General features: G+C 49.5%; 1 protein-coding gene across 4 annotated transcripts; it reads right to left on the bottom strand.

The window, feature by feature from the left end:
* Positions 1–10271: 10271 nt before the first annotated feature.
* LOC123062566 (uncharacterized) lies at positions 10272–12905 on the bottom strand. Of its 4 annotated transcripts, none has more exons than XR_006429772.1 (3): positions 12416–12896; positions 11056–11174; positions 10272–10694 (listed from the first exon to the last, which is right to left on the bottom strand). XR_006429772.1 is itself a non-coding variant. In XM_044486145.1 (3 exons), the coding sequence occupies exons 1-3, from the start codon at positions 12546–12548 to the stop codon at positions 10586–10588; spliced, it is 375 nt and encodes a 124-aa protein (XP_044342080.1). In that variant the 5' UTR covers positions 12549–12889; the 3' UTR covers positions 10272–10585. The 4 variants fall into 4 exon arrangements, 2 of the variants coding, with proteins under 2 accessions (XP_044342080.1, XP_044342081.1); XM_044486145.1 differs by having other exon boundaries at positions 11056–11188; positions 12416–12889; XR_006429773.1 differs by having other exon boundaries at positions 11042–12905.
* Positions 12906–15350: the final 2445 nt, after the last annotated feature.

Here is a 15350-nt window from a genome sequence, read left to right as displayed (position 1 = left end):
AAACAATAGTTGGCAAGACGACAACGATGCTTCGGTAGAGATCAAGGTGTCAAGCCGGTGATGATGGTGATCATGACGGTGCTTTGGAGATGGAGATCAAAGGCACAAGATGATGATGGCCATATCATATCACTTATATTGATTGTATGTGATGTTTATCCTTTATGCATCTTATTTTGCTTAGTTCGGCGGTAGCATTATAAGATGGTCTCTCACTAACTTTCAAGGTATAAGTGTTCTCCCTGAGTATGCACTATTGCTACAGTTCGTCGTGCCGAGACACCACATGATGATCGGGTGTGATAAGCTCTACGTTCACATACAACGGGTGCAAGCCAGTTTTGCACATGCGCAATACTCGGGTTAAACTTGACGAGCCTAGCATATCCAGATATGGCCTTGGAACACTGAGACCGAAAGGTCGAGCGTGAATCCTATAGTAGATATGATCAACATAGTGATGTTCACCATTGAAAACTACTCCATCTCACATGATGATCGGACATGGTTTAGTTGATATGGATCACGTGATCACTTAGATGATTAGAGGGATGTCTATCTAAGTGGGAGTTCTTAAGTAATATGATTAATTTAAATTAAATTTATCATGAACTTAGTCCTGATAGTATTTGCATATCTATGTTGTAGATCAATTGCACGCGCATAGCTTCCCCATTTTATTTATGATATGTTCCTAGAGAAAACTATGTTGAAAGATGATAGTAGCAATGATGCGGATTGGATCCATGACCTGAGGATTATCCTCGTTGCTGCACAGAAGAATTATGTCCTTGATGCACCACTAGGTGACATAACTATTGTAGGAGCAAATGCAAACGTTATGAACGTTTGAAAAAGCTCGGTATGATGACTACTTAATAGTTTAGTGCGCCATGCTTTACGGCTTAGAACCGGGACTTCAAAAAGTTTTGAACGCCACAGAGCATATAAGATGTTCCAAGAGCTGTAATTGGTATTCCAGACTCATGCCCAAGTCAAGAGGTATGAGACTTCTGATAAGTACTTTGCCTGCAAGATGGAGGAGAATAGCTCAACCAGTGAGCATGTGCTCAAATTGTCTAAGTACTACAATCACTTGAATCAAGTGGGAGTTTATCTTCCAGATAAGATAGTGATTGACAGAGTTCTCTAGTCACTATCACCAAGTTACTGGAACTTCGTGATGAACTATAATATGAAGGGATGACGAAAATGAATCCCGAGCTCTTCGTGATGCTGAAATAGACGAAGGTAGAAATCAAGAAAAGCATCAAATGTTGATGTTTAAAGAAGACCACTAGTTTTAAGAAAATGGCAAAGAGAAAGAAACGGTACTTCAAGAAGAATGGCAAGCAAGTTGCAACTCCCGTGAAGAAGCCCAAAGCTAGACATAAGCCTGAAGCTGAGTGCTTCTACTGCAAAGGGAATGGTCACTGGAAGCGGAACTACCCCAAATACTTGGCAGATAAGAAGGATGGCAAAGTGAAAGGTATATTTGATATACATGTTATTGATGTGTACTTTACTAGTGTTGATAGTAACCCCAGGGTATTTCATACCGGTTCAGTTGCTATGATTAGTAACTCGAAACATGAGTTGAAAATGAACAGAGACTAGTTAAGGGCAAGGTGACGACGTGTGTTGGAAGTGATTCCAAGGTTGATAAGATCACCATCGCATACTCCCTCTATCTTCGGGATTAGTGTTAAACCTAAATAAATGTTATTTGGTGTTTGCATTGAGCATAATATGATTGGATCATGTTTATTGCAATATGGTTATTCATTTAAGTCAAAGAATAATTGTTGTTCTATTTACATGAATAAAAACTTCTATGGTCATACACTTAAAATAAATGGTTTATTGAATCTCGATCGTAGTGATACACATATTCATAATATTGAAGCCAAAAGATGCAAAGTTAATAATGATAATGAAACTTATTTGTGGCAGTGCCGTTTAGGTCATATTGGTGTAAAGCGCATGAAGAAACTCCATGCTGATGGGCTTTTGGAATCACTTGATGCTTGCGAACCATGCCTCATGGGCAAGATGACTAAGACTCCGTTCTCCGAAACAATGGAGCGAGCAACAGACTTGTTGAAAATAATACATACTGATTTATGCGGTCCAATGAGTGTTGATGTTGGTGTCAGGTATCGTTATTTTTTGACCTTCACAAATGATTTGAGCAGATATGGGTATATCTACTTGATGAAACATAAGTCTAAAACATTTGAAAAGTTCAAAGAATTTCAGAGTGAAGTGGAAAATCATCGTAACAAGAAAATAAAGTTTCTATGATCTGATCGTAGAGGATAATATTTGAGTTACGAGTTTGGTCTTCATTTGAACAATGCAGAATAGTTCGACAACTCACGCCACCTGGAACACCACAGCGTAATGGTGTGTCCGAACGTCATAACCATACTTTATTTGATATGTTGCGATCTATGATGTCTCTTACCGATTTATCTCTATCGTTTTGGGGTTATGTGATACGTCTCCAATGTATCTATAATTTATGAAGTATTCATGCCATGTTTACAATAATTTTATATGATTTTGGTATGATTTGATTAGAACTAACCCGGACTGACGCTGTTTTCAGCAGAACTACCGTGGTGGTGTTTTTGTGCAGAAATAAAAGTTCTCGGAATGCGATGAAAATCAACGGAGATTTTTCTGGAAAATATAAATAATACTGGAACAAAAATCTACCGGAGGGGAGACCCGTGGGCCCCATGAGGGTGGGGGCACCCCCACCCCCCTGGGCGTGCCCCTGTGCCTCGTGGACTACCCGTGGGGCCCCCTGACTTGTTCTCGATGCCAACCTCTCCTATAAATACCCAAACCTCCAGAAATTAACCTAGATCAGAACTTCTGCCACCGCAAGCCTCTATAGCCATGAGAAATCAATCTAGGCCCTCTCTGGCACCCTGCCGGAGGGGGCCATCATCACAGGAGGCTATGGAGGAGGATCCCGGAGGGGCCATCATCACCATGAAGGCCAAGGACCAGAGGGAGAACCTCTCCCCATCCAGGGGAGGCCATGAAGGAGGAAGCACAAGGGGGAGAACTTCTCCTCCTATCTCTCTCTCGATGGCATCGAAGTGCCATCGGGAGGGGAATCATCGCCGCGGTGATCGTCTTCATCAACATCACCATCATCATCATCACCCTCATCTCTTTTACGTGGTCCACTCTCCCGCACCCCGCTGTAATCCCTACCTGAACATGGTGCTTTATGCCACATATTATGATCCAATGATGTTGAGGGAGTCCTGGATTAGGGGGTCTCCGGACAGCCGGACTATATCCTTTGACCGGACTGTTGGACTATGAAGATACAAGATTGAAGACTTCGTCCCGTGTCCGGATGGGACTCTCCTTGGCGTGGAAGGCAAGCTTGGCAATACAGATATGTAGATCTTCTTCCTTGTAACCGACTCTATGTAACCCTAGCCCCCTCCGGTGTCAATATAAACCGGAGGGTTTAGTTCGTAGGACAACAACAATTATACCATAGGCTAGCTTCTAGGGTTTAGCCTCTACGATCTCGTGGTAGATCAACTCTTGTAATACTCATATCATCAAGATCAATCAAGCAGGAAGTAGGGTATTACCTCCATCGAGAGGGCCCGAACTTGGGTAAACATCGTGTCCCCCGCCTCTTGTTACCATCCGCCTTAGACGCACAGTTCGGGACCCCCTACCCGAGATCCGCCGGTTTTGACACCGACATTGGTGCTTTCATTGAGAGTTCCACTATGTCGTCACCGTAAGGCTTGATGGCTCCTTCGATCATCGGTAACTATGCGGTCCAGGGTGAGGTTTTCCTCCCCGGACAGATCTTCGTATTCGGCAGCTTCGCACTGCGGGCCAACTCGCTTGGCCATCTGGAGCAGATCGAGAGCTACGCCCCTGGCCATCAGGTCAGGTTGGGAAACTCAACTACACTGCCGACATCCGCGGAGACTTGATCTTCGACAGATTCGAGCCTATACCAGGTGCGCCGCACGATCACGACGAGCATGATTTAGCTCTGCCGTCGGACAGTGTTCGGGAGATCACACCTGCAACTACTCCAGCCTTCAATCCGGAGCAAATTGCGCCATTCGAGGACGGGTGGATAGACCCCGCCATGGAGGCCGCACTCTCAATGGCGATAGAGCCGGATACTGACTTCACCCCTTACGAGAGCTGTGTTGCTGAACCACTGGATTCGTCTTCGGCCACGGACTCCGAGCCGCCTACATCCATGCCTATCGAATCCGATTGGGCGCCGATCATGGAGTTCACCTCCGCGGATATCTTTCAACACTCACCTTTTGGCGACGTGCTAAATTCATTAAGGTCTCTCTCCTTGTCAGGAGAACCTTGGCCGAACTATGTCCGGCTAGAATGGGATGTGGACGACGAAGAAATTCGCTCCCCACCCACCACCCACTTAGTAGCCACTATCGATGATTTAACCGACATGCTCGACTTCAACTCCGAAGACATCGACGGTATGGACGACGATGCAGGAGACGAACATGAACCACCGCCCATAGGGCGCTGGACCGCCACCTCATCATATGATATATACATGGTGGACACCCCCAAAGAAGGCAATGGCGATGAGACAGCGGAGGATGACCCCTCCAAGAAGCAACCCAAGTGCCGACGTCAGCGGCGCCACTCTAAGTCCCGCCATAGCAAAAGTAGTAATACCAGCACAAGAGACAATAACTCTCCGGATAGTGCCGAAGACGACAACAATCCCCTTCAGCACGATTTAGAGCGGGAGGGTGAACAAGGTAGCCCTCTAGAGTGGGCAGCAGATGGAGAATCGGAGGAGGACAATTACATGCCTCTCTCCGAAGACGGGGTGAGCCTCGGCGACGAAGAATTTATCGTGCCTGAGGATCCCATCGAGCAGGAGTGCTTCAAGCGCCGGCTTATGGCCATATCAAATAGCTTGAAGAAAAAGCAACAACAACTTCAAGCTGATCAAGATTTGCTAGCAGACAGATGGACCGAAATCCTTGCGTCCGAGGAATACGAACTCGAGCGCCCCTCCAAGAGTTACCCAAAGCGCAGGTTGCTACCTCACCTCGAGGAGGAAGCATTGAAACCTACATCACCAGCATATGATGCGGCTGACGGGCCACCTCGTGGCCAAGACAGAGAGGCATTTTAGCCCAAAGTCCAGCCCGCACCCGACTGCCAATCAAACAAAAATGCCAAGGCCCGGGGCAACACGCGGGACCTGTGAGACGTATTGGAAAACAAGGCAAAACATGCAAGATCGATCTATGGATCACGGGTGCGCGCGCCAACACGGGACGATGACCGTCACGCCGGATACACTAAAAGTAAATCCGGCCGGGCCGAATACAGCAGACAAGACTCATATGAACCGCGTCGTGATATAGCCCGGCAGAGAGGCGCCGCACACCCCCTATGCTTCACTAATGAAGTTATGGATCACGAATTCCGAGAGGGTTTTAAACCCGTAAATATCGAATCATATGATGGTACAACAGATCCCGCTGTATGGATTGAGGATTTCCTCCTCCACATCCACATGACTCGCGGTGATGACCTGCATGCCATCAAGTACCTCCCACTAAAACTCTAAGGACCAGCTCGGCATTGGCTGAATAGCTTGCCAGCAGACTCCATCAGCAGTTGGGAGGATTTGGAAGACACATTCCTTGACAACTTCCAGGGCACTTATGTGCAACCACCGGATACTGATGCCTTGAGCCATATAACTCAGCAGCCAGGGGAATCGGCCAGGCAATTCTGGACACGGTTCCTAACTAAGAAAAACCAAATTGTCGACTGTCCGGACGCAGAGGCCTTAGCAGCATTCAAGCATAACATCTGTGACGAGTGGCTTGCCCGGCACCTCGGCCAAGAGAAGCCGAAGTCTATGGCAGCCCTTACAACACTCATGACCCGCTTTTGCACGGGCAAGGATAGCTGGCTGGCTCGCAGCAACAACACATCAAGGAATCCGGGCACTTCAGATACCAAAGATGCCAACGGCAGACCATGTCGTAACAGACACAAGCGCCGCAACAATGGTGATAACACCGATGATACGACATTCAATGCCGGATTCAAAGGCTCTAGATCCATTCAAAAGAAGTACTCCGGGCCCGTCCAGTTTGGATCGCATACTTGGTCGCTCGTGTCAAATTCACGGCACCCCCGATAAGCCAGCCAATTACACCAACAGAGAATGCTGGGTGTTCAAGCAGGCCGGCAAGTTGAATGCCGAAAACAAGGACAAGGGGTTGCATAGTGATGACGAGGAGGAGCCCCGGCCATCGAACACGGGAGGACAGAAGAGGTTCCCCCCACAAGTGAACACGGTGAACATGATATACAGAACCCACATTCCCAAGAGGGAACGGAAGCGTGCACTAAGGGACGTCTATGCAATGGAGCCCGTCGCCCCAAAGTTCAACCCATGGTCCTCTTGTCCGATCACCTTCGATCGCAGGGACCAACCCACTAGTATCCGTCATGGCGGATCCGCCGCATTGGTCCTAGACCCCATCATCGATGGATTTCACCTCACTCGAGTCCTTATGGATGGCGGCAGCATCCTGAACCTGCTCTATCAGGATATAGTGCGCAAAATGGGTATAGATCCCTCGAGGATCAAACCCACCAAAACCACCTTTAAGGGTGTCATCCCAGGTGTAGAGGCCCATTGCACGGGCTCAATCACACTGGAAGTGGTCTTCGGATCTCCGGACAACTTCCGAAGCGAGGAGTTAATCTTTGATATCGTCCCGTTCCGCAGTGGCTATCACGCACTGCTCGAGGGAACCGCATTTGCAAAATTCAATGCGGTATCGCATTACGCATAGCTCAAGCTCAAGATGCCAGGACCTAAGGGGGTCATAACAGTCAATGGAAACATAGAACGCTCGCTCCGCACGGAAGAGCACACTATGGCCCTCGCAGCAGAAGCACAAAGCAGCCTTTTAAGGCAAACCGCCAATTCGGCGATACAGCCCCCGGACACCGTCAAGCGAGTCCGGAGTAACCTGCAACAGGATCGCCTGGCACGTTCAGAGCTCGCCTAGCAATTCGGCCCCCGTCCCAGTCCCAGTCAAGCGACAAAATCCGCGCCGCGCATACATAATTACGCACTGAAAATACCATGGGCATAGGCGGGGGCACGATCAGGGCATGTCCCGCAATGCGGCTTAACCGCCCTATGGGCTGCATACCTTTACCATTTTTTCTCTTTCAAGACCTTACTCTCTGGAAGCCCTTTCCGGCAGTATGATCGTCGGACACATTACAGGAAGGAACAACCAAGGAGGCAGGAAGCTAAGACGTAGGGAACCCCCAGGTGGTCTCTAATAACAATCGATATACCCGCTTTTTACTACCCATACGCAGCTTGCCCTTGGATAGGACATTTCAAATAGTCCTATTTTTTGCTTATTGCACTATTTGTATCAGTATGCTTCGATGTATTATTTAAATAACAATGCATAGCATTAGTCTATTATTGCATTACCCATCCTTTTTTTTCTTATATGTTCATTTACGACAACTTGCACCCGTACATTCTGGTACGATCAGTACGCCAGGAGCTTCCGTTTACCCCATAATACGGCGTGAGAAGTCCGAACACTTTCGATAGTGGGGCACCCCGAACTTATAGCATTATATGCATCAGCTCCGAATCATGTCTTGGGTCAATAGTTGGGTTTGCCCGGCTCCCATGTTTTGGTACCTTCGTTCCGCTATATCGGCTAAGGTAGCGCTGGGAGAACTACTGCGATTGTGTCCCGGTTCTTCCGGACGAGCACCTCGGTAGAGAAAGCCGAAAACTGACTGTCATGATAAGGCGAGAGCTGGTCGCTGTTCGAGAGGTCGCAAGTCCTTCAAGACTTTTTCTGCTTCAGGCGAGGAGTCGGCCTTGCCCGACTTAGGCGTATATAGCACCCCAAATTTGGCCTTCCGAATACTAGGGGCTTTGCCAAAATTTAAAATTGTAGACTTCTATGGCTAAGTGAGAGTGATAAAGCCCTATAGTCCGATTGCCTGGTTCGTTCTGCTGAACACCTCCCTCGAAGGACCCAAAATTGGGATAAAGAGTGCTCAGGTTTATCCTGAACACCCCAGTACTAGTTACATGGGGGTAGAAGCCGACGACTGGCCAACTCTCAGATTTTATAAACGGCCGCACATAAGGTAATATTTTAAATTCAAAAAGCGCTGCATAGCGCAAATGAACTCGTTTCACATTACAGGATCACATGAGCATGTTCATTCAAAAATTACATCTCTAGCACATTCCTCCACCACAAGGCGGGAACCCTTCAGGACACTGTCATAATACATTTCAGGGCAGCGATGCTCCTTGCCCTCCGGCGGCCCCTCCTTCACCAGCTTTACGGCATCCAGCTTCGCCCAGTGCACCTTCGCCCGGGCAAAAGCCATGTGCGCACCCTCGATGCAGACGGACCGCTTTATGACTTCAAGCCGTGGGCAGACATCCACAAGCCGCCTCACCAGACCGAAGTAGCTGCTAGGCAAGGGATCGCCGGGCCACATCCGGACTATAAGACCCTTCATGGCCTGTTCGGCCGCCTTGTGAAGCTCGACCAGTTGCTTCAGCTGGTCGCTCAAGGGCATTGGGTGTTCGGTCCCAGTATACTGAGACCAGAACAACTTTTCCGTCGAGCTCCCCTCCTCAGCTCGGTAAAACTCCGCGGCATCCAGTACACCGCGGGGAAGATCTACGAACGCTCCTGGAGAGCTTCGAACTCGGGTAAGTAAAAGGAAAGTTCCCTTCACATGCTTGCTTTGCATAATGAATGCCTTACCCGCTGCTATCTTCTTCACCGCATCAATCTCCTGGAGGGCCTTGTGGGCTTCAGCCTTGGTGCTCTGTGCGCTTTTGAGTGCCTTCGCAAGCTCGGACTCTTGCGTCTTAGAGTCAAGCTCCAAGGACTCATGTTTTTTGGTGAGAGCCTCGAGCTCTTGCTGCACCTCACCTACCTGGGCTCCTTGCTTTTCCCGCTCAATGCGCTCCTTGGCCGCTTTGTCTTCGGCCTCGGACAACGCCTTCTTCAGGGTCGCCACCTCGGTCGTGGCCCCTGGCAAATTCATGATGATCCTATTACTTTACAACCAAATTTCTTTTTAATATATAGACAAGGTATTGCTTACCTTTGCTCTCCTCGAGCTGCCTCTTGGTAAGGCCGAGCTCTTCCTCAGACCGCTCAAGGTCCTGCTTCAGTGCAGCGACCTCCGCAGTACGTGCGGCAGCGGCCAGCAGTGAAGCCTGCAAATGCACATAGACATATTCTGATTAGACTCCTGAGTCATTATTTGATCCTCTATTCGGCCTTTCTTCGCGAACGCCAAACAGAGCATCAGGGGCTACTGTCTATGCGGTAATATTTTCCTATATTTTGATTGCTTACCTGAAAGCCTATTAGGAGGCTGGCACAAGCTTCGGTTAGTCCGTTTTTGGCGGACTGAACTTTCTCGATCATCGCACTCATGATAGTGTGGTGCTCTTCATTGATGGAAGCGCCGCGAAGCGCTTCCAGCAAGTTTTCCGGTGCCTCTGGATGGACAGAGGCCACCGGCACGGGCGGCTTGCCCCTCTTAACGGGGGGTCGCCCGCCAGAGTCTGGAACCACCGAAGGTTCTGGCGCAGTGTTCGGCCGGGGGCCGAACTTGGAGCCCATGGGAGTCTTGCTCCCTTTGCGCCCAGGGTCCGGAAGGTCGCCTTGAGGCACCCCCAGGACTACCTCCCCTCGGCTCGGTGCCTTTTGAGACAACACCTCGACGTTGTCCGTAGGGAAAGGGGTGGAGGCGGTCGGAAGTGAATGCTATTCATATGCGACGAGTCCAAAGAACCGTCCGACGAAGATACGTCGAGACGGGCTCGGGACGGACTGCACAATCATATTCGGTGTAAGGAGACACTACTAGGGAAAAGGCTAGCAGCAGCGCGGGTTTTAGGTGTATCAGTAGCGCGGGTACCCGCGCTACTAATAAGGCGCTACAGCTAATAGTTAGTACTAGCGTGGGTGAAACCCGCGCTACTACTAACTTTGTTAGTAGTAGCGTGTGCCACCCACGCTACTGCTATTACAGACCCGCGCTACTACTAATGAAGTAGTAGTAGCGTGCTTATAATACCAGCGCTACTAGTATCCTAAATACTAGTAGGGAACTTTTTTCCCAACACTACTAGTAACAAATTAGGAATTGAAAAAAAATAAAAATAGATGCAGTATCAGAGACACATCCAATGCAAAATAAATTTCACAACACCATCTTAACACTTGCAGTGTTCATGGATGCAACATTGAACATCTCAACACGAAGAGATCACGAGGACGCACACAACCATCATCAAAAGGTTGGTACCTTCCCTAGCGTTTCACCACCAACCTAACCAGACCACTTCTCTAGATGTATGTACAAAGAGTCGAGGTCCTCCACCTTGAGGAACTCCAGACGGTGGCGTCGTCCTCCACCTCGGTGACCTCCGAACGGTGGCATCGAGGTCCTCCACCCCGGGGACCTCATGCTTCGCAATCACCTAGACGACAATCTGTATGACGCGGTCGCGAGGCTTCACGGTGAAGTCCGCCTCCGAGTAGTTGAAGAGCACGACTCCCATCGGGCCGCAGTAGTCCTCGTCGGTCACCCTGCACCCAGTCGAGAAAGTGAAAACTTATTGTGCAAAACTATAAAGCAGTAGAAGTTAGAGACGTGAACCATCAGTTTCACATAGGAAACAGAAACATATGATATTAGATGAAAGGCAGCAAGCATACTCTTTCTCAAACAAACTTCTCGTCTGTGTACATAACAGTAGCATGGAGTGGGCACTGCTAGTGCATGGTTAGAAAACGCCCTACTGACCATGCTTTCTACCAAGCTAGATATTTATGCAGTATACCACATACTAAGCTTGTGGTTAGCTGATCCGTTGGTTTGCTGTAAAATATTAGGGAAAGAAAGGGCATAAAGGATGATGAGATGATGGACCTACATTTCACATTATACCTGATATGAGCTGCAGTTACCATAACTTTGCTTGCCACCTCATAGATGTTGAAAAAAAAGTCTTGACAGCAAGGAAACTTCAAACGATACTTCCATGGCATGACAAATGAATGACTTCCCTGCACAAGTTGTACTGCTAGAATAAGAAAATTAATGCAAGATCCATGATGTGTTCATTACCATTTTTGTCATCCTCTGTATGGTACTTAAGCTATTCCTCTGAATCTGCTGAAAATTGTCTCACCCTCGAGATCTTTAATAAAAGAAATCAACATTTTTGTGATTTAAAGTTCTTTTTTATATGTGATGGTCCTAGCATTCCGAAAAAATATCAGAAATATTTTGAACATAATCTAACGACAGAGGAAAAAGTAATATACACATGTAATATTCATCTTCACTTATTACCGGGGTTCACTGGATATGACTACCTCAACATTTGCACATGTTTCTTTTCCCTGCAGCTAAGGAGCAAACATGATATTCATTTTCTTCAGATGTCTTGACTTATAATCCCATAATATATAAGCATAACTAATCACGTAGAGTAATACTGGGATAAATAAAGAAACTTTAATTCACATTTTCCCTATTTGCATATAGTAGTAGCCAGGTCTATAAAAATTAAACATCAACTCCTTTGTCATGTAAGCATGACGCACTAGCACAAAGAAGTTGCCGGATTGTCAAAAACCTATGACACTGTGAGACTGAACGAAGATTTGCATTCAATACTCGTCATTCATGTGTTAAGAGTCTAGCACATAGGTCTACAGAAACAGGCAAGCACGCATCTGAACATAGGTAGCAAATTTAAGCTATCTCGGTACGGCATGTTTGTGTATAAATTGATGAAGTGCACAAATAAACTGATGACAACTCCAAGCTGGCAGATAGCCGGACGGAGACCGAAACATTGGCCAGAGTAGAGCCGAAAACGAAGCCGTTGGGTATCACCGATCCGACAACAAATTGCACAATGTATATATGTAGCATGATGGAGCGATCAGGAACAGCACCTGCAGCCCAATCATGCAGCTTAGACCTGAGGCACTAACGCATCATCGATCTGCATCGCCCCTGAGCCTCCAGTGATCCCCCGATTTGGTCCCCGAATCGACCCCCAAATCCCTAGAGTTCCGTGGCGGAATACATGGGCGCCCGATGGAGCGCCATGGTGACGGCCCTGCCTACCTAGTGCCTACGCGCGCTACCGGCGGGGGGCGAGACCGGCCTCGGACGGGGGAGATCCGGGCTGGCCGGCCGGACCGGACTCGATCCGGCTCGGTTCTTCACGCGGGAGGTCGTATGTAAGCGAGGAAACGAAGGGAAATCCGAGGAAAGATAAGGGCTTCCTTACTGGGAGGAGGACGGTTTCTCGCCGGTGCTCCGGTGTAGATGGGCGGCGAGGGTTTCCGGCGGCGAGAGGCTTCGGGGCGGCCTCTCCTGGTAAACGCCCCCCGACTTGTCCGCCGTGCGCGGGCGCTTCTCATCGGCGGCCACGGGCTCCTCCCCCTCCTCGCGCTCACGCTTCCGCGCAGGGGACTGGTGCTCCTCCTTGTCCGCGCCCATCGCCGGCCGCCGGGAGGAAGGAGAGAGAAGGGGCGGGCAGAGGAGGAAGGGGAAGGGAGGGGGAGGAGGAGGAGGAGGTGGGGTGTTGCGCGCGGCCGGTGCTCGCCGGAACCGGCCGGCGAGGGTGGGGGCGGCGGCCAGGAGATCGTGGGGAGAGGAGCCGGGGTGGGGTGGACCGAGGAGATTGTGCGGAGTTCCTGAGATAGAGAGAGTGGTGGGGTGGGAGTGGATCGGGCCGGGTGGATGGTGCAGCAGTCGACACGGTTAGTAATAGCATGGGGTTCTTACCTGCGCTATAGCTACCTATTTAGTAGTAGCGCGGGTTTTATACCCCTCGCTACTACCATGACCTGTTTCAGGGGTATGATGAAGATCATTTAGTAGTAGCACGGGTTTATACCCCTCGCTACTACTATCAGCTTATTAGTAGCGTGGTTTTTATACCCCACACTGCTACTAATTAGCAGTAGCGCCCGTTTTTAGACCGCGCTACTGATAAACTTCTGTGTATAAGGTTTTCCCTAGTAGTGAGAAGCAGTGCAATAAAACATACCATGAATTACTATGGTATCCGGATACTTACGACTTCGCCAGGGGCTTGTCCCTGGATAACCACTCGTCATCGCTGTAGGCGGCCGTCGTGGAGCAGTCCGGAAGGAGGGTCCTTCCCTTCTTGGACCCTTCGGCCTCCCCGTTGGGGCGGCATTCCTTTTCTTGTCTCCCCCGGCTAGGGGGGAGAACTTTTCTGTTCCTCCTCCTCGTTTTCGTGGGAGGAGTGCGCTTCGGAGTTATCGGATGATGAGTCCGATATAACCTTGCGCTGGAGACCCTTTCGGGTCCCTGTGGCCTTCTTCTTGGCCTTCTTCACCGGCACCTTGTAAGGCGCCGGAACCAGCATCTCCGTTAGGAGAGCATCTACAGGATCTTCAGGCAGGGGGCTGGGCAATCGATCTGCTCCGCTGTCTCTACCCAGTCCTGTTAATGGCATGGAAGCTTAGATCGCGCACATGATTAAACTGGGGAAAATAAATATCCTGTGAGATATAAAAACTTACCGGATTGGCATGGCGCTTTGCGCTGAGTCCGCGGTCCTCGTTAAGGGGAGGAGGTACCTCTGTTGGGGAACGTTGCAGAAAACAAAAAAAATTCTACGGTTTCACCAAGATCCATCTATGAGTTCATCTAGCAACGAGTGATCGGATTGCATCTACATACCTTTGTAGATCACGCGCGGAACCGTTCAAAGAACGGGGATGAGGAAGTCGTACTCGACGTGATCCAAATCACCGAAGATCCTAGCGCCGAACGGACGGCACCTCCGCGTTCAACACACGTACGGTCAGCGTGACGTCTCCTCCTTCTTGATCCAGCAAGGGGGAAGGAGAGGTTGATGAAGATCCAGCAGCACGACGGCGTGGTGGTGGATGCAGGGGTCACCGCAGCAGGGCTTCGTCGTTCTACTACGAGAGGGAGAGGTGTTGCAGGGGAGAGGGAGGCGCCAAGACTCAAGGGTGCAGCTGCCCCCTCCCTCCCCCCTTTATATAGGCCCCCTAGGGGGTGCGCCGGCCCTAGGAGATGGGATCTCCTAGGGGGGCGGCCAAGGGGTGGAGTGCCCCCAAGCCAGGTGGGGCGCCCCCCACCCTAGGGTTCCCAACCCTAGGCGCATGGGGTGGGCCAAGGGGGGTGCACCAGCCCACTATGGGCTGGTTCCCCTCCCCACTTTGGCCCATGGGGCCCTCCGGGATGGGTGGCCCCACCCGGTGGACCCCCGGGACCCTTCCGGTGGTCCCGGTACAATACCGGTGACCCCCGAAACTCTCCCGATGGCCGAAACTGCACTTCCTATATATAATTCTTCACCTCCGGACCATTCCGGAACTCCTCGTGACGTCCAGGATCTCATCTGGGACTCCGAACAACTTTCGGGTTACTGCATATTCATATCTCTACAACCCTAGCGTCACTGAACCTTAAGTGTGTAGACCCTACGGGTTCGGGAGACATGTAGACATGACCGAGATGGCTCTCCGGTCAATAACCAACAGCGGGATCTGGATACCCATGTTGGCTCCCACATGCTCCTCGATGATCTCATCGGATGAACCATGATGTCGAGGATTCAAGCAACCCCGTATACAATTCCCTTTGTCAATCGGTACGTTACTTGCCCGAGATTCGATCGTCGGTATCCCAATACCTCGTTCAATCTCGTTACCGGCAAGTCACTTTACTCGTACCGTAATGCATGATCCCGTGACCAGACACTTGGTCATTTTGAGCTCATTGTGATGATGCATTACCGAGTGGGCCCAGAGATACCTCTCCGTCATACGGAGTGACAAATCCCAGTCTTGATCCGTGTCAACCCAACAGACACTTTCGGAGATACCCGCAGTATACCTTTATAGTCACCCAGTTACGTTGTGACATTTTGTACACCCAAAGCACTCCTACGGTATCCGGGAGTTACATGATCTCATGGTCTAAGGAAAAGATACTTGACATTGGAAAAACTCTAGCAAACGAACTATACGATCTTGTGCTATGTTTAGGATTGGGTCTTGTCCATCACATCATTCTCCTAATGATGTGATCCCGTTATCAATGACATCCCCATGTCCATAGCCAGGAAACCATGACTATCTGTTGATCAACGAGCTAGTCAACTAGAGGCTCACTAGGGACACATTGTGGTCTATATATTCACACATGTATTACGATTT

This window comes from Triticum aestivum, chromosome 3A, assembly GCF_018294505.1.
Source record: "Triticum aestivum cultivar Chinese Spring chromosome 3A, IWGSC CS RefSeq v2.1, whole genome shotgun sequence".
NCBI lineage: Eukaryota > Viridiplantae > Streptophyta > Magnoliopsida > Poales > Poaceae > Triticum > Triticum aestivum.
Note: the sequence above shows the minus strand (reverse complement) of the source record. Positions and strands in the feature narration are given on the sequence as shown.

Bases quoted from the DNA above. Each gene is read 5' to 3' on its own strand.
- LOC123062566 (XM_044486145.1), bottom strand. From the start codon at position 12,548: ATGAGAAGCGCCCGCGCACGGCGGACAAGTCGGGGGGCGTTTACCAGG. The intron at 11,189-12,415 runs GTAAGGAAGCCC...TTATTCTAGCAG, and splicing joins GAGAAACCGTCCTCCTCCCA to TACAACTTGTGCAGGGAAGT. The intron at 10,695-11,055 runs GTATAATGTGAA...GACTGGGTGCAG, and splicing joins GTAACTGCAGCTCATATCAG to GGTGACCGACGAGGACTACT.